We start from the raw sequence: 26,645 nt of genomic DNA, 5'->3' as shown, positions 1-26,645 counted from the left end.
CACACATTCTAGCAAAAATAAAGAATGCCCACAATGTTCAGCACCACAACAGCAATAGACTGTTGTAAGTCATGGACTTACAGATATCGGGACTCCAACTTCCCCAGAGGACTCGCAGACTCACAAGCCAAGAGCTTCAGTTTCAGGCCTCGATGTCCAGACTTCTGATCGACATTCAGGCTTCAAACTTTGGTGTCGACACCAGAATCCTCTAATGACAGGATCCTGGACTCCAGACCCCAAACTGTTGATTTTCTTGTGGACTTGCTGGTCTCCTTGTCGCTGGGCTTATGATCACCAGTTAACTGGACTCTTAAAAACTTACAGTTCTTCCTCAATCATATTTTATTTACTTGTGCACAAGGAGAACAGCCTATCCTATCATCAAAGTCTTCTGAAGTTGACCTAAGAAATGCCCTTTTTATACTGAAATTGACTAGTTGGATACAAATATGATGCAATGGAAATATTGTGCACTTCCTGATATTTGCATATTTAGGTACCAATCATAATACATATTTCAGGTGTTAATAACCAATTATATCTATGTGTTAAAGATCAATAATACCTGAGAATTAGTAAAATAACTGTCCAATAGTTAGTCTTGCTCAAGAATTCTTAATTTGCATCTTTACCTTGTCTTGTATGTTTGCTGACTTTGGACCCCAGGCTTGAACAGTAAGGCTGCACAAAGGAGAGTTGGGCTTTGAAGAGCCGTGTTCAGCCTTGGTGACTGCACTATGTCTCCACGTTGTCTCTGTCAGCTTATCATCTTGACCCTTGTCGTACTGAACGTCCACACACAGAAAGGACTGTACAAGACAGGGGACTTCAGCTATCAATAGTTTGGTTCATCTTGTGACTGCACAGTGTTTGTACTCTGTTCTGCCAACTCATTATGTTAACCCTTGACTTGCTGCAGCTTCCACAGGCTCCATCAGCAGAGCTCTGAGAGCACATTCGGGTTTTCCGTGACTGTCCTCAGATTTCAATCTTCATGACATTTACTGTTCACTATAGAAATGCTAGAATTTTCCACTGTGTTCTTCTCAGACATACATAATAACCTCATTATAACACAGGACCAGATTGCAATGTTTAGTGGCAGAAAATGAATTATCTCTAACACAAGACAAGCAATTTTAACATGACCAAAACTCCCATTGAAAATCATTCACTGGTTGGTTGCTTGGTGCACTTATCAAAATGTTTCTGAACAACCAACATCCACTTATATAGTACTTTGAATACAGTGGGTAGAATCTCTCAAGTAGCTGTATCTTATCACACAAAAAATATGATGTGATTATATTGTGTGTGAAAATACAGTGTGATTAATAGGCTGTAGTCAGCATGGTTTCCTCAAAGGAAAATCTTGCCTGACTAATCTGTTGGAATTCTTTGAAGAAATAACAAACAGGATAGACAAAGAAGGATCTGTGGATGTTGTGTACTTGGATTTTCAGAAGGCCTTTGCCAAGGTGCCACACATGAGGCTGCTTAACAAGTTAAGAGCCCATGGTATTACAGGAAAGATACCAGCATGGATAGAACATTGACTGATTGGCAAAGATTGGGAATAAATGGATTGGCTACCAGTGACTACTGATGTTCCACAGGGGTCTGTGTTGAGACCGCTTGTTTTCACGTTGTATGTCAATGACTTGGATGAGAAAATTGATGGCCTTGTGGCCAAGTTTGTTGACAATATGAAGATAGGTGGAGGGGCAGGTAGTTCTGAGGAAGCGGAGAGATTGCAGAAGGACTTAGACAGATTAGGAGAAATGCAAAGAAGCGGCAGGAAGAATACAATGTCAGGAAGTGTATGGTCATGCATTTTGGTAGAAGAAATAAAAAGGAGAGGAAATTCAAAAATTTGAGGTGCAAAGGGACTTGGGAGTCCTCATGCAGGATTCCCTGATTGTTAATTTACAAGTCAGTGGTGCAGAAGGCAAATACAATATCAGCATACTTTTCAATAGGACTAGAATATAAAAGCAAGGATGTAATGTTGAGGTTTTATCAGGCACTTGGAGTACTGTAAGCAGTTTTGGGCCCCTTATCTAAGAAAGGATGTGCTGACATTGAGGAGGGTTCAGAAGAGGTTCACAAAAATTATTCCAAGCTTGTCATAAGAGGTGTGTTTGATGGCTCTTGTCCTTTACTCGCTGGAATTCAGAAGAATGAGGGGGAATCTCATTTGAAACCTATCAAATGTTGAAAGGCTTTGATAGAATGGATGTGGAGGGGATGTTTCCTATGGTGGAGGAGTCTAAGACCAGAAGACGCAGACTCATAATAGAGGGACATCCTTTTAGAATGGAGGTGAGGTGGAATTTCTTTAGTCAGAGTATGGTGAATCTGTGTAATTCATTGCCACAGGCAGCCCTGCGGGCCAAATCATTGGGTATATTTAAGGCAGAAGTTGATAGATTCTTGATTATTACTTGGAAGAAACAAAATCCAGAATATTAAATGATAAGCAACTACAATTCTGCAAATGCTGGAAATCCAAAGCAACACAAATAAAATACTGGAGGAAGGCAGTCAGGCAGCATTAATGGAAAGGCATAAAGAGTCAATGTTTCAGGATGTGACCCTTCATCAGTATTTTGTTGGTGTAATCCTAAATGTTGCTGAATAAAGGTTTGCTTGTTATGACTTTTCTAGTCACAGCCAGGAAATGTGAAGGTGAAGCTAGCGATTAGAAAACCAAATGGCATGTTGGCCTTTCCAATAATGGGCTGGAGTACAAAACCTCGGGACCCTGGCTGAGATAATACTTGGCTGTGGTGAGCCTCACTTGGAGAGCTCTGTGCAGTTTTGATCTCAGTGCCTGTTTGGACTGATACATTCAACTGATTTCCACATGAGTGGTTTGTAGATTTCCAAGATCAGAATCAGAATCAGGTTTATCATCACCAGCATATGTCATGAAATTTGTTAACTTAGCAGCAGCAGTACAATGCAATACGTGATAGGGTGGAGGTGGAGAGGATGTTTCCTGAATTAGAGGGCACAGCCTCAAAATTGAGGGGCAACCCTTTAGAACAGAGGTAAGGAGGATTTTATTTTAGCCAGAGAGTAGTGAATCTGTGGAATGCTCTACCACAAACTGCAGTGGAGGCCAAATCCATGAGTATATTTAAGGTGGAAGTTGATAGTTTCCTGATTGGTAAGGGCATCAAAGGATATGGCGAGAAGGCAGGTGTATGGTGTTGAGTGGGATCTGGGATCAGTCGTGATGGAATGGTGGAGCAGACTTGATGGGCTGAATGGCCTAATTCTGTTCCTATGTCTTATGGTCTTATAATATAGGGGGAAAACTGTGAATTACAGTAAGTATATCAAATAGTTACATTAAATAAGTAAAAAAGTGGTGAAGTAGTGCTCATTGTTTCAATGTCCATTCAGAAATCAGATGGCAGAGGGTCTTGTCTTTTTTCACTGATTCTATTGTATTCTTTTGTTCTACTATGAATGCCCACAAGAAAATGAATCTCTTGGTAGTAAATGGTGACATATGCGTACTTTGATAATAAACTTACTTTGAACCTTTGAACTTTGAAATTAACATGTCTGATGCAAACAGATTGTTTCTCCTGGAACAGGAGCATAATCTCAGGTCATTTAGAACTGAGGTAAAGATACATTTCTGTAGCCAGTGGATTGTGAGCTGTTGGAATTCTCTACCACAGAGAGCTGTGTAAGCTCACTGAGTGATTTCAAGTCTTGGGTAGTGATGCACCATCAATAACTCTCTGAGACGTGAGGCGAGATATCGGCTTTTATTGACTGGAAGAAAGAACAAGCAGTAGTTGACCACCATACTACATCCTGGAGACTGAGGGCAGGGCTCAGGCCTCAATCGCCTTTATAACGCTGTGAGAGGAGCCACGGTCAGTGGGAGGGGCCACAGGAGCAGTCAGCAGGGGGCATGTCCAGACAGGTATATGTAGTTCACCACAGGTAGAAAATTGGATATGAGGCAGAACATCAGCCATGATTGGCCTGAATTTTGGCACAGTTCAGGGATCATGTTTCCAGTTAGTATTTTCTTCTAATCAAATTGACACTGAATCACATAAAGAAAAAACGAAGGCAAAACACCCAGGTGGGTTGTCAGCGAGGCTGGTTTTAAAGAGTGTCTTAAAAGGAAGGGATACGGAGAAGTTTGGGCAGAGGCTCCAAGAGCATGAGGCGCTGGCAGCTGAAGGTACTTCTGCCAATGCAGGAGATACAGAAAATTCTGGGACATGCAAGGAATTGGATTTTAGGTTTGGATGAAATTCTAGAGACATACCATGAAAAGAGGGTTGAGAAGTTTGAAGCTGAATTATTGCTTAATCAGACTTGCGTGGGTTAGGGCATGGATACAGGTCAGAAAACTCTAAGCTTAACTGTCACTCTGTCTGGTTTCTGAAGTGATCAAAAACAGCTTCCAGGGATATCCAGTGGAGCTCCCGTTCCTGGTTGCCATCTGGTGGTTTTAGATGGAAAATGCACATTTGTCACTTTCAGGGACCGATGTTTGGCACAGCTACTCAGCCTTGTGAACAAAAGTCTCATGCGGAGATATTAAAAGCTGATGTTGAGGAAATAGCAGAAAATAAATAGAACACATTAAAATGAAAAATGATTATAATGTGGAGGAAGGAAGCAGCAAAGACCAAATGTGAAAAATTATCAATGCAATATTCCTATTTATCAATGCCTTCCGTAGCTTGCAGCTTTCATAGGGTTAAGCAAGTAAACAGTTAATGAAATTTGGTGCAAGTGCCTATATTCTTTGATAGTTTTGCTCAAAATGGATTCATGCTGTTTAATTAACATATCGAGCTACACTGTCTTTAATTATAAATGTGGCACTAGCCTAATCCATCTTCATGTATAAGAATGATATTAGGGAGAAGAATGTTGCCTTCATGTATTTTATCTTTCTTTCATATTAATTACTTTAATTTGCTAATATTTTCATAAAGAAGTAGATTAGGCTTGTGTTCCAGATGCAGACAATACAACTATGAACAGTTGAAAATTGTTTGGGGAAGTGTAGTAATTTTATTGAACAATGCCCAAAAGAATTAGGGGAAAACTATTTCTGTTCTTTCTTTGTCTCTCTCTCCCCTATTCTCACTCACACACATGCTCTCGTTCTCTCTCTGTCAGTCTTTCTTACTCTCTCACTCTCTTTGTTATTCTCACTCTCTCCCTCTTTCCTGCTCTCCCTCTCATTGACTCCACCCCCCCCACCCCCACAATCTCTCTTGTGCAGATGCTGAAGGAAATCTGTAAAATTATCTCCTAAAAAGATACTGAAACTAAGTCTACATGGGATTTCAGATCGGCATGTAATTTGAAATCTCATCTTTTGATGGATGATGTAACCATCATACCAAATGCATCAATTAGATTAAGGTAGTCAAACAAAGTTAGCAATGGGAGAAGAGAAAAAAGTAATTAAGGTCCCATCCAAGACCTAACCAATCCTAGTTTCAAGCAGATTTTGATTTAAACAATTAATGTTTGTCCCTAAATCAGGTAAGAGTATTGTCATATAATCATTTCATTTCAAAATGGAGTATACACTCAGTGGTCACTTTATTAGATACAGGAGTGTACCTTATAACGTGGCCACTGTGTGATCTTCCACTGCTGTAGCCATCCACTTCAAGATTTGACATGTTGTACTTTCAGAGATGCCCTTCTGCACACCGCTGTTGTAAAACATGGTTATTTGAATTTCTGTCATCTTCCTGTCAGTTTGAACCAGTCTGGCCATTCTCCTCTGACCTTTCTCATTAACAAGGCGTTTTTGCTCAAAGAACTGCCACTCATTGGATGTCTTTTTGTTTTTCACACCATTTTAAGTAAACTCTCAAGACTGTTGTGCATGAAAATCCCAGGAGATCAGCATTTTCTGAGATACTCAAACCACCCCGCCTGGCACTAACAATCTTTCCACAGTCAAAGTCAGTTAGATCACATTTCTTCCCCGTTCTGATGGCGAGTCTAGAGAACAACTGAACCTCTTGACCATATCAGCATGCCTTTATGCATTGAGTTGCTATCACATGATAGGCTGATTAGATATTTATATTTGTCGAACAATTGTATAGGAGAATCTAGTAAAGTGATCACAGAGTGCATATTGCAATATGATTGCTAGTATATCTATCTGCTATCCATGCATCTATGTCTCACTATTTTTGAGTAGGTGACTTTGACTTTGGATAACTTTTGCAACTTTGGTGTCATGCTGCATTTGACGTGAGCTGCACTGTATTGATGGTGACAATGCACAGATCCTCAACTCCTCCTTTGCATTACTATCTGAATCCATATTGCCCCAGCCCATCTGCAGCAATATACCCAATGTCTTTACTACATCTGGTTTATCCAAATGTCCACCTCACTGCCACCATAAATTTCACCTTTTACAAAACACTGCTGGCCATGTGCTAATTCAACTTAACCTATCATGAAAGAAAAAAAAATGAAGGGTTATGGGCTTTGAAGGAGGGAATTGTTAGCTTAATCATGAAGTACTGTACTGTAGGTTCCAAAGGGCCGGTACGATGCTCTACTGTTCTATGTCTTACGTATCATCCTTGTATATTCCCATTCCAGAAATAGTTCAGTTTAACATGTTATGTTCTGTCTCCAACCATCTCCATGGTCTTACACCTCCCCATCACTATAACATTAATCAGATGCAAAACACTTTAAGAGCTTTGCAAAATGCCCTATAATTCTGGCCTCTTGTAGAGCAACTACTGTCATTGCCAACCATATACTGTATTCAGTTGCTTGGGCCAAACCTCATGAGTCCTTGCCCCAAACTGCTCTGAATTTGTGTGTAATGTCCCAAGGATGACTTCAAGCAACCTTGAAATACACTGGAATCCACTGGGCCTGGATGAAATACGAAGAGTAAAAGAGATGTGCATGCAGAAGCACATAGTGAAAAGGTTTCTTGATTGCTGATGTCATTTACTTAATGTTTGCACACATTGAACAAATCCCCTTTTGATTATTGCTGATGAGGCTGGGGACGTGGTAAAGTTTACCTTTTGTGAGATTTGGGTTTTTTTTTCTTCTGGAGTAATGAGGCTGGCTTGGCTTACAGAGACCCCATTGGATTCCACTGATTCAGTATTTTTGTGCTTCCATTAATTGTGTCAAAGCATGGTATATGTGAAGGTGAACATAACTGGTGCTTTAGACATGAGAAAATCTGCAGATGCTGGAAATCCAAAGCAACACACACAAAATGCTGGAGGAACTCGGCAGGTCAGGCAGCATCTATGGAAAAGAGTGAACAGTCGATGTTTGGGCCGAAACCCTTCTTCAGGATTGCTGCCTGGCCTGCTGAGTTCCTCCAACATTTTGAGTGTGTTGCTTTGATAATCTTTAATCAATTTATGGATTGAGTATGTGGAAAAGATGGAAATCTCTTCTGCTACAGATGATATTACAGACAGGAAGACATCATGTGACTCATGCCTTCAGGTACTGTGACGTACAAGATTATTAAAACTGCTGGCTCCAGCCAAACTAGGAGACAAAATATTTAAAGGTTCAATTAAAAACTAGTTGAAATGTTTGAGACCTTGTGCGAATCATACTGATTTGGAGACGTTAGAGGACTGGAATACTTATGGAATCTCAGAGATAAAGTACGTGTTGAAAGGAAGTTACCCATCAGCAAGAGCTTGAATAACAAAAAGGCATTTGATATTTTTCAAAACATGGAAACAGCAGTGAAGCACACAATTTGCAATATCACTCAGAATCAGAATGAGGTTTATTATCACTGACATAAGTTGTGAAATTTTGCAGTTTTGCAGTAGCAGTACAGTGCAATACCTAAAGTATACAATAAATTATAATGGAAAATATATATTTTTAAAAATAACTAACGCAGAAAGAGAGTGAGAAATTGTGAGGTAGTGTCCAGGAGTTCATGGAACATTCAGAAATATTATGAACAGTAAGTTGATCCTAAAACATTGAGTGTGTGTTTTCACACTGCAGTACCTCATCTCGAATGGTAGCAATGAGAAGAAGGCACGTCCTGGGTGGTGGGGTTCCTTAATAATAGATGTCATGATTGTTTAATGCCATTTCCAGCACACCAGTGTAAAGGTGAGCAAAATAATTATTACTCCAGATCTGATGCAGCACAAAAACACAATCAAATAGAGAACACAATAAACATAAATACATAAGATAGCTTATAAACTGTATATAGATTGATTGTATGTCCATAATGTGATGCCAGGCACAGAAATGTCTGTACATAAGGTGACTCTGACAAGAAATAATGAAGTAGTGGTGGAGATAGTGGGTGGAGGTGTTGCTCAGCCTTACTGCTTTTGAGTCTTTTGGTCTGGCATAGATGCTGTGTGGCCTCCTCTCTGATGGGAGTGAAACAAACAGTCCATGAGTAAGGTGGGTGGGATCTTTTATGATATTGCTGGCCTTTATCCGGCATCTTTCTGTCTGTATGTGCTTGACGGTGGATAAGGTGGTGCCAGTAATTCATTCAGCAGTTATGACTACCTGATGTAGAGTCTTCCTGTCCGCTGCCGTACCTTTTCCATACCATACAGTGATGCAGCGTGTTAGGATGCTCTCTACCACACATCTGTAGAAGGTCATTAGTATTGATGTGCACAGTCCAGTTCATAACTGTATGACTCTCATACAGTCATGGCTGAGCTTTCTTGATTGTGTAGGATGTCCTCTGGGACCATGGGAGGTTGCGTAAGATGTGCACTCCCAGAAGGTTGAAACTGCTCGCATTTCCCAAAGCTGTGCCACTGATGTAAATGGGAGTGTGACTGGTGAGAGTTCTCCGAAAGTCTATCACCATCTCCTTTGTCTTGTTGACATTGAAGAAGTGGTTATTTGCCTGGCACCAGTTGTTGGTGATGAGCCCCACCACTGTTGTGTCAGTGCATTTCACAATCTAGTTACTCAGGTGTTTGGCCGTGTGTGTGAGCGGGGTGTATAACTGTGGCGGAGGGGGCACACCTGTTGAGGATGATGGGGAGGGAGGTGCGTCCTCGATGGTGGGGAGGCTAGTGTCCATGATGGACGTGACTGAGTTTACAATCCTCTGCAACTTTTTCCAATTCGGTGCAGTGGCCCCTCCATACCAGAAAGTGAAGCAACCAGTCAGGATGCTCTCCACAGTACATTTCTAGAAATTTTCTGGACTCTTTGGTGACATACTGTACCAACTCTCCTCAAACTCCTAATGCACTCACCAGGGACTCAGACTATGAAGAGACGAGGTACAGTTCTGTAGCATCTTTAGGAGAAGGTAAAGGGGAGCTGCTATCATTTGGCTGGCATCAAGCTAATCACTCCAAACACAAAAGCAATGATTGTCATAACTATTTTGGAAATGCTTGCCGATTGTTCACTTGTGACCAAGGGATGCCAATGGCAAACATGCAACTAATAATGCAAAGCTTGTTAGAAAAGTTAAATGAAGGAGGCGGCAAACGTGGATGAGGTGATGAAGGTGGTACCTTGATGGATCTTGTAGACTTTTAGCCCTTGGTCAGAATACTGAACATTCTTTGCATTCAGTAAATAAAGGCAAACACAAGTGTCAATGGAAATTGACGTAGTGTTCTAGTATTAGGAGATGTACGATCAGGAAATTAAATGACATTGAAACACAAGGAATCATTCACCATCTTTTGTGCCTATGTTGGAAAGAAGACGAAAAAGATATATTAAGTGAGAACTGGTGAAAGTAAAGCTGCAGAGGGTTGTAAACTCAGCCACGTCCATTATGGACACTAGCCTACCCACCTATTCAAGACTAAAGATTGAATTCAAGATTCAAGGTGGTAGAGACGGATACAATAGGATCTTTTAAGAGACCCTTAAATAGGTACATGGACTTAGAAAAATAGAGGGTAATGCAGTAGGGAAATTCTAGGCAGTTTAGAGTAGGTTACGTGGCCGGCACAACATTGTGGGCCGAAGGCCCTGTAATGTCCTGTAAATTTCTATGCTCTATGTTCTATGCTTAATGTCATTTCCTGTACACAATAATAAAGGAGAGCCAAATAATTGTTACTCTGCATCCAATGCAACACAAATAGACACAAAAGATAAAGAACATAATAATAAAAACATGCAATAAATATAAATACATAAAATACCTTAAATGCATAGACTGACAGTATGTCTAAAAGTGACGCTAGGCGCAAGAGTGTCTTATATAAGAGAACTGATAGGAAATAATAAAGCAGTGTTGGGGATTGTGGTGAGGTGGGTTAGTGGGTGGAGATGTTAATCAGCCTTACTGCTTGAGGAAAGTAACTGTTTTTGAGTCTGGTGGTCCAAGCATGGTCACTACATAACCTCCTCCCTGATGGGAGTGGGCAAACAGTCCATGAGCAGGGTGTGTGGGATCCTTCTTGATTGTTACTGGCCCCTTTCTAGTCAACCATCAAATTTTAATAGGTCAGAACAGGCATTCAAAAATTAAAATAGTTTGCTGAGATATCAAGAAGATAAAGAAGATCTCAACATTAGCAATACTTGCCAAATGTCCCAAACTGTTTCATATTGAATTTAAAAGCTTTCAAGGCATGAAAGCCTAAGATCACCTGCAGGAGAATTCTACATTTTGTTTTCCTAAGCTTTGCCATCTCAAAGGAAAAGTCGAGAGGAGCTGAGGAGACTCCAGTAAGCAGGTATAAATGAACAAAGGCATGATTAGAACCTGTAATGATAATAAATGATTAAGATAGACCAATACACCTTAACTAAAATTGATATTCTGCTTGCTTGAACAGAACTTCAAATGCTTGTCAACAGATTGAGTGAAAGGTCAGCCTTGAGAGAGGTGTAGCAACTGCTTAGCTCCTCTTCCCCCACCCCCAAATCAGGGTCATGTGTAATCATGGGAACAGGGGAGCAGGTGGCGATGGTCGTACGAGCAGCTGGTGCATATCACAAGTCCTGGTTATGCAATCCACTAATGCTAGGCAGAAAATCTTTGAGGAGTATTGACAATGGCTAGGGTCACCCATCTTGTAAGGACACTGCCCGGAAGAAGATAATGGCAAACCACTTCTGCAGAAAAGTCTACCAAGAATAAATATGGTCATAGAATGGAAGACCATAATTGCCCACGTCATAAACATGGCATATAATGATGAATTTGATGAGTGTATCTAGCTCTATCACCACCCCTGGCAGTCACCACTCTATGTCTAAAACTTACCTCTAGCATCCCCTCTATACTTTCTTCCAATCACCTTAAAATTATGACTCCGGGTATTTGCATTTTAATGCATGTGAAATTTGTCAATCAATACTTTGTAATATTACGTGATCCAAAACACAACACCAGAGCTTGGGATGGATATTTTATAGTAAATGATCATAACTTTGTATGAGATGCCACTCAAGATCATTGGAATCATAGAAAACCAACAACATAGAAGGAGCTATTCAGTTTTTCATGTTTATGTTGGTCAAACAAGAGCTTCACATCCTGATTCCATCTTCTTCTGTTTAACCTAAGGGTTCCCAACCTTTTTTATGCTATGGGCCAGTATCATTAAGCAAGGGGTCTGTGGATCGCTGGTTGGGAAACTCTGGTTTAATACATAAGGTGACAATTCTTCTCTATATGATGACATTTTCTGCCCCTGTCAACTCTTCAGGCAGTAAGTTTCAGACATGAGAAAAACTGCAGATGCTGGAAATTCAAAGCAACACACAGAAAATGGTAGAGGAGCTCAGCAGGTCAGTCAGCATCAATGGAAATGAGTAAACAGTCGATGTTTCAGGCCAAGACCTTTAATCAGGACTCTGCCTGAAACATCAACTGTTTACTCTTTTCCATAGATGCTGCCTGGCCTGCTGAGTTCCTCCAGCATTTTGTGTGTGTTGCAATAAGTTCCAGACCTGACTATCTCCAAGGTTTAAGCATTTCTTTCTTGTTTACTAATCTTTCAGTCAGTTTCCTTAAATGAAAGTCCTAACACTGCTCTTGTGTCTTATTGTATAAAACAGTGCCCTCTGGTTTTTGACATCTCCGTAAAGGAAATAGGGCCTTCCTGCTTAGATTTATTATAATTTTATAAATTTCTATTAAATTTCCCTTCAACCTGCTCTGCCCAAAGAAAGCGAATCCACCCTGACCAATCTTCCCCCAATACCACCATTTCCAGACCTGCCAATAACCTCATAAATCTCCTGTAAACCATCTCCAGCCTTTGACAGTTACACAATGAGGTGTCATCAAGACTACACAGACACTATGTGTCACGGTTGTTAGTGAATCACGCAAAGACTTATCGAAACCAGAGATGAGCAGAAGGAATTCACGCATTGAAGAGAGGTGCTACGACCGATGTTCCAGCGCAAACTACAAACTGATCTGTGTCTTTTGCAGTGAGCAACAAAAGTGGGGTGCTATGGAAGCGTAGCAGTTGGCATGATACTATTACAGCTTGGGGATTGGAATTCAGAGCTCAATACCAGCGGCATCACATCATCCGCATGAATGCGTGTGTTTCCTCCCACATTCCAAAGATGTACCGGTTATTAGGTGAATTAGGTGTAACTTGGCCTGTGATTAGGCTAGTGTTAAATAGCGGGGTTGCTGGCAGTGTGGCTCGTTTGGCCAGAAAGACCTACAGCGCAGTGCATCTCTAAATACAAATCAAAATGACCATGTTATTTGTAAGTGTGAATATTCTAATTTCAAACCTTTGCTGTAATATGCATTGTATGGGTGCAAATTTTCATTCAAATTGAGATGGAAGAAATGTACTATCCCAGAGGTGTTGTTGAAGCGATTTTAAAAAGATATTGTGTTTTTAATTATTCAACTCCCTGCAGTGTTTGGAAATGGCACAAAAATAGTGTTTCACATGGGAATGAAGCTGAAGTGCTTAAGTGCACATTGCAAAATGGTGCCATGTTTATGATGATTATACATTCAGTAGCCACTTTATTAGGTACTCCTACACCAAATAAAGTGGTCATTAAGTACCTGTTCATGGCCTTCTGCTGCTGTTACCCATCCACCACAAGGTTCGATTTGTTGTGCATTTAGAGGTATTCTTCTCCACACCGTTGTTGTAACACGTGGTTATTTGAGTTATTGTCCCCCTTCCTGTCAGTTTAAACCAGTCTGGTCATTCTACTCCGGCCTCTCTCATTAACAAGGCGTTTTCACCCATAAAACTTCTACTCACTGTATGTTTTTTTATCGCACCATTCTCTGTAAATTCTAGAGACAGTTGTGCATGAAAATCCCAGGAGATCAGTAGTTTCTGAGATACTCAAACCACCCCATCTGACACCAACAACCATTCCATGTTCAAAGTCACTGAAATCACATTTCTTCTCCCATTCTGATGTCTGGTCTGAACAGCAACTTGGCCATGTCTACATGCCTTTATGCTCTGAGTTGCTGCCACATGATTGGCTGATCAGATAGTTGCATTAACAACCAGACTTACAGGTGTACCTAATAAAATGGCCACAGAGGGGAAATCTCATCCTTGATATCTCTTTGATAAACACAAGAGATTCTGAAGATGCTTGAAATCCAGAGCAACACACACAAAATGCTAGGGAGCTCAACAGGTCAGGCAGTATCTGTGGAAATGAATAAGAAGTTGACATTTCCAGCCTAGGCTCTTCATCAGGACTGGAGAGGAAGAGGGATGAAGCCAGAATAAGAGGGTGAGGTGAGGGAAAGAGTACAGCTAGAAGGTGATAGGCGAAGCCAAGTGAGGGGGAAGGTGGGTCAGGGGAGCCGATTAAGTGAGAAGCTTGGAGCTGAGGCAGAAAGGGAAATGGTCTGAGGAAAATGGAATCTAATTGGAATGGACAATGGGGCATGGCTGAAAGGGAGGGAGGTAGGTGATGGACAGGGGAGAAGGGATAAGAGGGAAGCCAGTGTGGGGAATGGTAGAAGAGAGAAGGGGAAGGGGGATTTTCTCTAGGTCCTCCAGTTTCCTCCCAGAGTCTAAAGACATACAAGGTAGGTTAATTGGTCATTGTAAATTGGCCCGTGATTAGGTTAGAGTTTATCGGATGTGTCAGCGGTTGCTGGCATTTTGTGGCTCAAAGCGCTGGAAGGGCCATGTTGTATTGCTAAATTAATTAATGAATCACATTTTCTTTACCAGTCTTGTATGGTTTTGTGTCAAGTTTTAAATCTCACTCCTGTAAAATACTCTGGGATGTTTATTTTATTCAAGAGACTATAACCCATATATCATTGCTGGTGTTGATGGTGATAATGATCACCACCTTTCTCAATAACTGCAGCGCCCGTCATTTTCCTGAAGGTGATGGAAAATATCCCAAACAGTTTGAAAAATGTAAGACATTTGTAGCTTTGTTTAATGTATGTAACAGAATTAGGTTAGGCCACATCTGGAGTATTGCGTACAGTTATGGTCACCCCCCACTATAGGAAGGATGTTTAGAGAGGGTGCAGAAGAGATTTACCAGGATGCTGCCTGGTATAGAGGGCATGTACTTTTATGAGAGGCCGGATAAACTTGGGTTGTTTCCTCTGGAGTGCCCGAGGCTGAAGGGAAATCTGATAGAGGTTTATAAGATTATGAGAGGTATACATAGGGTACCTGTACCTTCTTGTACCTTCTTCCTGATGGCAGCAGTGAGAAGAGAGCAGGTCCTGGATAGTGGGAATCTCTGATAATGGGTGCAGCTTTTCTACAACAGTGTTTCATGTAGATGGGCTCTGTTTTCTGTGAGGTATTCACAAAATAGAGTGGCAGGGTAGAGTAACGGTTAACGTAACACAATTCCAGCACCAACAACCATATAACCATATAACAATTACAGCACAGAAACAGGCCATCTCGGCCCTTCTAGTCCGTACCAAACGCTTACTCTCACCTAGTCCCACTGACCTACACTCAGCCCATAACCCTCCATTCCTTTCCTGTCCATATACCTATCCAATTGTTTTTTAAAATGACAATATCGAACCTGCCTCTACAACTTCTACTGGAAGCTCGCTCCACACAGCTACCACTCTCTGAGTAAAGAAGTTCCCCCTCATGTTACCCCTAAACTTTTGCCCTCTAACTCCCAACTCATGTCCTTTTGTTTGAATCTCCCCTACTCTCAATGGAAAAAGCCTATCCACGTCAACTCTATCTATCCCCCTCATAATTTTAAATACCTCTATCAAGTCCCCCCTCAACCTTCTACGCTCCAAGGAATAAAGACCTAACTTGTTCAACCTTTCTCTGTAACTTAGGTGCTGAAACCCAGTTAACATTCTAGTAAATCTTCTATTGAACCAGGTTCAATTCCTGCCGCTATCTGTAAGGGCTTTATACATTCTCCCCATAACCACATGAGTTTCCTCTGGCCATTCTGGTTTCCTCACATTGTTCAAACACATATCGGTTATGAGGCTAACTGGTTACATGGGTGTAATTGGGCAGCATGGGCTCATTCTGCTGGAAAGGCCTGTTACTGTTCCATAACTCTGGATAATTAAGCAATTAATGAGGGGAAATGAAAACTCATTTTGAAGTGTCTGTATTCACATTTTTTGGATTCACCATACAGTCCAGAAATCTCAACAAACTTGCGTTAAAAGTTAAAGACCGCAGCCCTAGCTATCTGTCTAAGATTGATAAATGCTCCTGAACGGTCTCCAAGCCAAGTTGGCAAGAAAGACGCACAAGCTGAGGTCTCGCATACCCACTGTGAGCAAGTCACCTTACTGAGACTCATCTGACTTACCTAATGCAGATGGCTCAGACGTAGCTTTCAGTAATCTTGTGGATTTTGTGTTAGTAAACGAAAGTGTTGCAAATGACAGTAAAGCAAATCTTAACAAAACTTTGAATTATTAATGTCTTTTTCGTGTTTTGTTTTGACAGCACAAAGCCCAACTGCAGCTGATCCCTTGCAGCAAGCTTACGCTGGAGTGCAGCAGTACGCAGGTCGTTAGTATTAACACTTTGTCTAGCTCTACTTTCATTCATTTTAAATCCTACAATATTTTCAAAGGGTTGCATCAAAAAAAAACTCTTAAGTCAAATACTTTCTCAGTCTATTTGACTGTGCTTTATGCACCTTCTTTTATGATTTAGCAGTTGACCGCTTTACCAACTGGGTTTGCCTATCTTGCCAGGAAGAGCTATCCTTCTCAACAAAAGAACAGGAAATAAAACTGAAGCCCGTTTCTAATGTAATTAATTTTAGGGAGCTAATTCAAAATAGAGTCTTGTAGGAATTCCCATTTTGAGGCTGTGCAGGGGAACTTGAGCCATGCCTTCCTGGTAAGCATTCCCAGGACAACATAACCTTAATCCTGCAGGCCAAATATAGAGGGGTGCAGGTACATTTGAAGAAAGATATTGTTAAATCCATAAGACCATAAGACATAGGAGCAAAATTAGGCCATTCAGCCCATCAGGTCTGATCTGCCATTCGATCATAGATAATTTATTTTCCCTCTCAACCCCATTCTCTTAGAATACCACAACACAGTACAGACCCTTCAACCCACAGTGTTGTGCAGACCTTATTACTTACTCTACCATCTATCTAACCCTTCTCTCCTACATAGCCCTCATTTTTCTATCATCCATGTGCCTATCTAAGAGTTTCCTAAAGGTCCCTAATGTATTTATCTCTAACACCACCCCTGGCAGGGCATTCCATGCACATTGGACACCCTTATTGATGAAAGACATATCAACCTTTGCTTTAAATGCACTGAGTGACTAGGCCTCCATAGTTGTCTATGGCAATGAATTCCATAGATTCTGTACCATTTGGCTAAAGAAATTCCTCCTCATCTCCGTTCTAAAGGAGGTCCTTCTGTTTGAAGCTCTGAAACTATTGGAAACATCCTCTCCACGTCCACTTTCTCTAGGCCTTTCGCTATTCAGTAGGTATCAATGAGTTCCACAGGCCACTCGCCCAGCTACCCAGAGTAACATTGAACCAGCAGTCCCATATCCCATCCTTCAACCAACCCACAGGCAATTAATATCTGACCCTCCCTCCTTCCCCCAACCCCAGTTACGTCCCACCCAATCAATATGATGTTAGATTCCATCGTTCATTCAACATGGTGCTGAAACCACCCCACTACCCCCCACCCATCTCCAGAAGCTTCGGCCAGCCTCAAAATGCCAGGATGATCTACCTTCTAAGAAGATGATAGTATGATCCACCATCCAGAAATGAGTGTAAAATTTAGCCCCCACACCCCCCACCGTGCACCACGAAAAGTATAGTCAGTCCCTACCCCCAGGACCAAAAGACAACCACAGTGACTCCACCTCCAAACAGAACACTGTAGGAATTAAACTCTCACCTCATTTCAAGACTGTGGTGCTTCCCTCCTTTTGAGAGAAGGTTGTGCTGACATCCCAACCCCTTCCCAATAGGAAACTATACTGATTCCCCCAGCAGGTTGATGCTGTAGCTAGTCCCGTTTCCTTACCTCTCCAGCAATCTGGTTTTGACTGTGAGCACCTGTGCTTAATCCTAGTGCACAGGATTGGTGGGTTAGCTGGCCTCTGTTAATTGCCCTTTACTGTTGTTACACTATAGCATTAGTGTAGCGGCTAGCATAACGCATTACAGCACCAACGACCCCCGATCACCGATTGGGGTTCAGTTCCCACCACCTGGGCTTCCTTCAGGTGCTCTGGTTTCCAAAGACATACAGGTTAGAGTTAGTAAGTCGTGGTCGTATTAAGTTGGTGCCTGAAGCAAGGCAACTGCCTCCAGCACATATTCCGACTGTGTTGATCCGTACATCGAAACATCAAATCTGAATGTTTTGAGGTTTCAATATACATGTGACAAATAAAGCTAATCTATCTAATGTAAGTGCCAGAAGCATCAACGGCCAAATTAGAAAGTATTAGGGAACTAAGGAAGGGCAATGGGTCTGAGGAAGTTTGCTCTGAAGTGAGGAGACATGAATTCATCGGTCTTAATGAGCTCTTTCTGTATTGTAGTAAGTACATTAAAACTTCAATAATCCACCTTACAACCATTTGAATCTTCCATAGATCAAAGTAAAAGTAAATTCATTATCAAAGTATATATATATGCCTCCATATACAACACTGAGATTTATTTTCTTCTGGACAATCTCATTAAGTACACAATAGAATAATAACCAAAATAGAATCAATGAAAGACCGCACCAACTTGGGTGTTTAACCAACGTGCAAAAGGCAACAAACTGCGCAAGTACAAAAAGAAAGAAATCATAATTATAATCAATAAAAAAGCAATAAATATCAAGAACATGAGATGAAGAGTCCTTGAAGGTGTGTCCATAGGTTGTGGGAACGTTTCAATGATGGGGCAAGTGAAGTTGAATGGAATGATCTCCTTTGTTTCAAGACCCTGGTGGATAAGGGGTAATAACTATTCTTGATCCTGGTGGTGTGAATCCTGAGACTTCTGTACCTTTTTCCTGGTGGCAGCAGTGAGAAGAGAGCATGACCAGGGTGGTGGGGGTCCCTGACGATGGATGCTTCTTTCCTGCGATTACGCTTTGTGTACATCTGCTCAATAGCATGGAGAGCTTTACCCATGATAGGCTGGGCTGTATCCACTACATTTTGTAGGATTTTCTGTTCAAGGGTATTGATATTTCCATATCAGGTTGTGACACAGCCACTCAATATACTCTCCACTACACGTCTATGGAAGTTTGTCAAGTTTCAGATTTCATGTCAATTTTTTGCAAACTTCTTAGGAAGTAGAGGTGCACCCCTGCTTTCTTTGTAATTGTATTTACATGTTAGACCTAGGACAGGTCCTCCAAAATAATACCACTGAGTGGTATTAGAAATAATTACAATATTTGAACATTTGTCTCACCAGGAGATATGCATTATGTTTTCTTTTCTACTCACTGGGACCTTGTTTCTCAAGTTCCCTTTCTAGTCACCAGGAACTCTGCCACTACCCCACTGCCACCATCCCCTTTTTCCTGAGCATAAATACATAGCACCACCAAAACTAGTTAGCACATCCAAGACCCCTCCATCACAGGTGACTTCTGAAGGACACTCAGAAGGGAAGGACTAGATATTTTCAGTATAAAGATGTTCAGTGCCTACCATGGTCCAGGGTTCAGACAACCTGAATTTTGAAAATAAAAATCTGCAGATACTGAAAATCCAAAACAAAAATTCAGACACTCAGCAAGTCAGGCAGCCAAGAGTTAACCTTTCAAGTTAAAGAACAAAAGTAGACTGTGGCTAATGGAAGACAACTATGTTGATGAGGGGTGAGCAGATTGAACAGTTGTGTTCTATCACACAAAGGATGGCATTTCTGGTCATGCTGGCAGCTTACAATGTATCAGGCAAGGAATGCTGTAAGTGATAATACCTTATCAGATCAGAACTGACCATGTTAGCCAGTTTTGCCATTCCTGCAAGAACTGTGGCAGATGAAGTTACATAAGTGTTTCAGTCTATTTTATTTCAACAACTTGTTTTCTCAACTCAACTGACATTAGCAAGGCTATCTCCTTGAAACTGTTCCACCACCTTTTGACTCAATGGAAAGAACTTGGGTGCCAACATAATTGAGCCATTTGATAGTGTAGTTGGTGTGACTTCAATATAATCTTTATTTGCACCTAATGGCATCATGGAATATTTTAAACTGATTTTGCTGCACCAAAGTGATTACAGAAAAATAGTTTTTATTGACCAAAATAATGCTAACTGTTCTTCAAAGTTATTTTTTTAAAGGCTAAGATGTCCAATGGGCATTAGATGATGCGATAGCTGAATATAAAAGTAATTTGAAATAATTCACATGATAAGCAAGTTAGTCCTTGATGCCTTTGATATAGCATTTATTAACATTCAAATATCTTCATTTTGTCTTCTGACCTTTTGGGATATCAAATTGTTATTGTTTTGTATTTATTTCCAAATGAGGGAAATGTTTCACAAATTCATTTTGGCAATAATTTAATCATTGCATGAAGTCCATATTGATTTAATTTTAATTGCTTCCAAGATCAGTGTGAGAATGTGCTTAGTTGTCTGCCCGAAGAATAATTACAGTGGTGAAGTTATACCGCAGTAATTTTTCATTGCAAGTACAAGATTTACGCTAGACTTTAGGCGCACTTTAGGAACACCTCCACTATGCTTAACATTCTCTGGTACATTGTCTTTAGAAACTACACAGCACATGCATAATAATGTCAGGCATATCAAATAGAAATGCTTTGCCCTCAGTGGCCACTTTATTGGGTATACCCGTATGCCTGCTCTTTAATGCAAATGTCTAATCAGCCAATCATGTGGCAGCAACTCAATGCATAAAAGCATGCAGACATGGTCAAGAGGTTCAGTTGTTGTTCAGACCAAACATCAGATTGGGGAAAAAATGTGATCTAAGTTATTCTGACTGTTGGTGCCAGACAGGGTGATTTGAGATTTCATAGACTGCTGATCTGTTGGGATTATCATGCATAACAGTCTACAATTCACAGAGAATGGTGTGAAAGACAGAAAGCGTCCAACAAAAAGATTCAAGTTTCAAGATTGTTTAACGTTATTTCCTGTACACAAGTGTAAGTGTAATGCAATAACTGTTACTCCAGATCTGATGCAACACCAAATAAAACCACAAAAGATAAAGAAAACTATAATAATAAAAAGACCATAAATATAAATATGTAAGACAGCTTATATACTAAGCATACAGTAGTTTAATTGTATGTTCATAAAGTGATACTAGGCTGTACAGAAGATGACTGATGGGAAATAATGAAGTAATAAAGTGAGTGGGTGGACATATCAATCAGTCTTACTGCTTGATTTGAAAGAAACTGATTTGAGTCTGGTGGTTTTGCAGCCTCCTCCCCGATGGGACAAGCAGTCCACGAGCAGGTTCCTTCATGATGCTACTGGCCCTTTTTCCAGCACTTTTCTGTTTATATGTCCCTGATGGTGGGTAGGCTGGTGCCAGTGATGCGTTGGGCAGTTTTGTAAAGCCTTCCTGACTGCCCTGGGAGCACTTGAGCACGTAACTCAAATATTACAACTATGGTGTTCAGAAAAGCATCTCCAAACACACAAGTCGAAGCCTGAAGTGGATGGACTACAGCAGCAGTTGATCACAAGCATACACTCAGTAGCCACTTTATTAGGTAGAGGAGGCAGCTAATAAAGTGGCCACTGAGTCTATATACCTTGGACATTTTGAGGTCAGCAATATTTGTGAGTATATTAGGCTGGTGGTCATGGATGTGGATTGTCAACAGAGGTTACAAGTTTAAGTCTTATTTGGGCAAATTATTAAACTGATTTCAAGCAAATCAAAAATAATGCCTTTGTTTACCGCCTTCAACATAACAAAATATCCCGAAGTAATTTTCAGGAGCATTTCTGAACGTAATTTATTACAGGTCTACATAAAGAGACTGCTTAAGTACAGTACATTTCTTTCAAGTTGCAAATTAAAAGAAGGGTCAGAGCGATTTGCAGAAGGATTTCCAGATTGAGGCCCTAGGCAGTCATAAGCATAACTGTGAATGGTAGACGAAAGAGGATTGAAGTTGTGCCAATAATCAGAGTTGGAGAATCAAAGACACCTTATAAGACTGTGGAACTGGAGAATGATAATGAGATGCTGTGGGGGGAGGGTGCAGTTGTAAACTCAGCCAAACCAAATCAATGCAGAAAAATTTGCACCCATAAAATGTTTGGGAACCCATACTCCACAGTACCAACACTCCACTCCAGTGCTTCCAGCATAACACCTAAAAGGAAATTTGCAAACTCTAATGAGTCAAATGGGCATTGGATGCTAAAGGCATTCAATTTTACCTCGTGAAAAATAAACTAAATTCTGTTTCAATTTATTGTTGTGATTTATTTTTTCATACTATAAAGGAACACATGCCAGTTTATTTCTGGTCCATTCCAACTTAAAGATGGTGAAAAGGATATTATTGAAGTTAAACATTATTTATTCAGTTTCAGCTCAATACATCATCTGTGGGGATAAAATCTCGTTGTTGCACAGACACAAGATTAAAGTGTATATTTCAAAGAAAAAGTGTTAGACTTGTTGAGGAATGATTGTAAATGTGACTACAACGTTGCGCAATGCTATTACAGCTCAGGGCTTCAGAGTTCAGCTCTGGCGCCATCTGTAAGAAGATCGTACGTTCTCCCCATGAGCATGTGGATTTCATCCGGGTGCTCCAGTTCCTTCCCAAAGTCCAAAGACGTACCAATTATTAGGTGAAGTAGTCATTGCAAATTGTCCTGTGATTAGGCTAGCGTTAAATAGGTGGGTGGCTAAATAGACAGGAAAGGCCTGCTGGGCACTGTATCTCTAAATAAATAAATAAATATTCTGAGCTCCTGCACCTAATAAAGTGGCCATTGAGTGTATGTTCATGGTTTTCTGCTGCTATAGCTTATCCACTTCAAGGTTCAACATTTTTGTGCACTCAGATGTGCTTTTCTGCACACTGCTGTTACAACACGTAGTTATTTACTGTCACCTTCTTGTCAACTTGAATCAGTCTGGCTACTCTCCTTTGACTTCTCTCATTAATAAGGCATTTTTGCTGCTCACTACATTTTTTTTTTTGTTTTATGCACCATTCTCTGTAAGCGCTAGAGACTGTTGTGCGTGAAAATCTCAGGAGATCTTCGGTGTCTGAGACATGCAAACCACCTCATCTGGCACCAACAATCAATCCATGGTCAAAATCACTGGAATCACATTTCTTCCCCATTTTGATGTTTGGTCTGAACGATAATTGAACTTCTTGACCATGTCTGCATGCTTTTATGCATTGAGTTGCTGCCACACAATTGGCTGATTAGATATTTGCATTAGTGAGCAAGTTGATGAAGCAGTTACTGAGTGTAGATATATGAAAAAAACAATTAAAGCCAATGATGCCCAAAAACTTATGTATCAATAAAAGTATAGTATGTTACTGGTAGCATTGTATCATAAAAACATTATCAGCTTGTCAAGATTTTAAAATGGGAAGATTATTTTATGAGAAGATTCCTAAATTTAATGTAGCAGTCTCAGGTAGGAGCAAACCTTAAACCCAACTATTCCACCCATCCACAGTACTACCTTTGTGTGTTTCGAAGGGCCTTTAATCCTAATTGTTATCAATTATCTATCCCCTTCTTGAAACAAAATGGAGATTTCTTGTCCCATCATCTAAGTAAGTAGAATATTCAATTTCCTAATACATAAATATTAAAAAGATTCATTTGTTTAACCGAGCACAGGAAGGGAACGTAGAACAGTACAGCACATCGTAGCATGATGTTTTATCCTATTATCATACCCTTCTACTTTTCTTTCATCCTAATGCCTCTAATACAGCTGCCTCTACTACCATCCCGGGTAATGCCTTCCACACACCCACCACTCTCTCTGTAAAAACCTTCATCTGGCATCCCCTTATACTCTGCAACAATCATGCTAAAATTAGGCCCTCTCTAAAATTATGCTTTTTTTTTGTCTGGTAAAAACGCATTGGCTGTCCACCCTAGCGATGCCACTTTCATCTTATACACTTCTATTAAGTGACGTTTCATTCTCCTTTGCTCCAAAGGGAAAGCCCCAGTTTTCTCTCAATTGTTTAATAAAAAGACTCATTCCTTGAAGATGAACCTTAAAGAGCACTGAACAACCAAAGTAAAGTAGATAATATACAGTATATTTAAGATAAGGAAGTGCAATATCATTATATGGTCAATGTGTAACATAATTCACTGTTTCTGCAAGCAGTGAATTACTTTACTTCTTGAAAAGACCGGCTTAACCAAGATAACAAGGGAGGTTCTTGATAATCTCTGAATAGTCAAATTTCCAAGCTAGAATTCTTAAAATGAATTATATTCCAACAATCCTCATTATTCTCTAAAATCTTACATTGCATGGCAGAAAATACAGGAAATATGTCCAAGTTCAGCATAGGTACTAGTGCAGGAGTTCCCAACATTTTTTATGCCATGGACCAATATTGTTAAGCAAGAGGTCCATGGGCCTCCGGTTGGGAACTCCTGAATTAGTGTGCTCCTTTCCTGTGTTTTACAGTGTACAATTTTCACATCTTGAAAACAAAGAAATAATGTTAACTTTGCAAAGAACTTTGCTTAGACTCCAAATAAAATATTGTGAATATTCCACCTCTCCATACCACAACCAACACTATAAGACCAAAAGACCATAAGATATAGGAGCAGAAGTAGGCCATTCATCCCATCAAATCTATCTCACCATTCAATCATGGGCTGACCCAATTCTTCCAGTCATCCCCATTCCCCTGCCTTCTCCCCATACCCTGGCTAATCAAGAACCTATCTATCTCTGCCTTAAATACACCCAATAACTTGGCCTCCACAGCAGCTCATAGCAATACATTCCACAGATTTACCACTCTCTGACCAAAGTAATTTCTCCACATCTCTCTTCTAAATGGACGTCCTTCAATCCTGAAGTCATACCCTCTTGTCCTAGACTCCCCTACAATGGGAAATAACTTTGCCATATCTAATCTGTTCAGGCCTTTTTAACATTCAGAATGTTTCTTGAGATCCCCCCCTCATTCCCCTGAACTCCAGGGAATACAGCCCAAGAGCTGCCAGATGTTCCTCATACAGTAACTCTTTCATTCCTGGAATTATTCTCATGAATCTTCTCTGAACCCTCTCCAATGTCAGTATATCCTTTCTAAAATAAGGAGCCCAAAACTGCACGCAATACTCCAAGGGTGGTCTTACGAATGCTTTATAGAGCCTCAACATCACATCCCTGCTCTTATATTCTATACGTCTAGAAATGAATGCCAAAATTGCATTCACCTTCTTCACTACTGACAGAACCTGGAGGTTAACCTTTAGGGTATCTTACACAAGGACTTCCAAGTTCCATTGCATCTCTGCACATTGAATTTTCTCCCCATCTAAATAATAGTCTACCTGTTTATTTCTTACACCAAAGTGCATGACCATACACTTTCCAACATTGTATTTCATTTGCCACTTCTTTGCCCATTCTCCTAAACTGTTTAAGTCTCTCTCTTTCCTCAACACTATCCACTCCTCCACCTATCTTTGCATCACTGGCAAATTTAGCCACAAATCCATTAATTCCATAGTCCAAATCATTGACATACATTGTAAAAAGCAGCGGTCCCAACACTGACCCCTGTGGAACTCCACTGGTAACCGGCAGCCAACCAGAATAGGATCCCTTTATTCCCACTCTCTGCTTTCTGCCAATCAGCCAATACTCTTCCTATGATAGTAACTCCCCTGTAATTCCATGGGCTCTTATCTTGCTGAGCAGCCTCATGTGTGGCACCTTGTCAAAGGCATTCTGAAAATCCAAGTACACCACATCTACTACATCTCCTTTGTCTACCCTGCTTGTAATTTTCTCAAAAAATTGCAGTAGGTTAGTCAGGCAGGATTTTCCTTTCAGGAAACCATGCTGGCTTTGGCCTATCTTGTCATGTGCCTCCAGGTACTCTGTAATCTTATCCCTAACTATCGATTCCAACAACTTCCCAACCATTGATTTCAAGCTACCAGGTTTGTAGTTCCGTTTCTGCTGCCTCCCACCCTTCTTAAATAGCAGAGTAACATTTTCAATTTTCCAGTCATCTGGTACAGTGCCAGAATCTATCGATTCTTGAAAGATGATTGTTAATGCCTCCGCAATCTCTCCAACCACGTCCTTCAGAACCCAAGGGTGCATTCCATCGGGTCCAGGAGATTTATGGACTCTCAGACCATTAAGCTTCCTGAGCACCTTCTCAGTTGTAATTTTCACTGCACATACTTCACTTCCCCCAACACTCTTAAATATCCCGTATACTGCAGATGTTTTCCACTGTGAAGACTAATGCAAAATACACATTCAGTTCCTCTACCATCTCTGCGTCTCTCATTACAATATCTCCAGCGTAATTTTCTATTGGTAGTATATCTACCCTCAACTCTCTTTTACTCTTTATATGCTTAAAAAAAACTTTATTATATTCTTTGATATTGGTCACCAGCTTCCTTTCATAATTCATCTTTACCTTCCTAATGACCTTCTTAGTTTCCTTCTGCAGGTTTTAAAAAAGCTTCTCAGTCCTCTATCTTCCCACTAGCTTTGGCTTTCCTTGTATGCCCTTTCTTTTGCTTTTACTTTGGCTCTGACTTCACTTGTCAGCCACGGTAGTGTCCTTCTTCCGTTCAAAAATGTATTTCTTGTCAGTCACTAGTTTATTATTTCTTGTCAGTCATCTTACGTACAGACACTTCTGTACTTCACATTATGGACATATAGTGGAATGAATCTATGCATATAAGCTATAGAACATATAATAAATATTATGTAGTAATTATGTAGTAATATTTATTGGTTTATTATTATCATTATTATTGTGTTCTTCATCTTTCATGTTTTTTGTGCTGCATCGGATTCAAAGTAACAATTATTTCATTCTCCTTCACACTTGTGTACAGGAAATTACATTAAACAACCTTGAATCTCCATATTAGTTTGGAGATATTGCAGAAAATGTGCTGGATCTCTTTTCTCTCAGATCAGAA

General features: G+C 40.4%; 1 protein-coding gene across 12 annotated transcripts in view; it reads left to right on the top strand.

Moving 5' to 3' along the window:
* The window catches only part of celf4 (CUGBP, Elav-like family member 4), a 1,266,734-nt gene that overhangs the window by 1,169,055 nt on the left and 71,034 nt on the right, over positions 1-26,645 (top strand). For 7 of the 12 annotated variants that reach the window (XM_073064226.1, XM_073064224.1, XM_073064222.1 and 4 more), the window contains one exon: positions 15,927-15,992. In XM_073064226.1, the coding sequence (XP_072920327.1) occupies positions 15,927-15,992 (66 nt within the window). The remainder of the gene's footprint in view (positions 1-15,926; positions 15,993-26,645) is intronic. The other 5 variants (XM_073064223.1, XM_073064228.1, XM_073064233.1 and 2 more) reach the window with 1 other exon arrangement.

Source organism: Hemitrygon akajei, chromosome 13, assembly GCF_048418815.1.
Source record: "Hemitrygon akajei chromosome 13, sHemAka1.3, whole genome shotgun sequence".
Classification (NCBI taxonomy): Eukaryota; Metazoa; Chordata; class Chondrichthyes; order Myliobatiformes; family Dasyatidae; genus Hemitrygon; species Hemitrygon akajei.
This window is presented reverse-complemented; position numbering and strand designations above follow the sequence as displayed.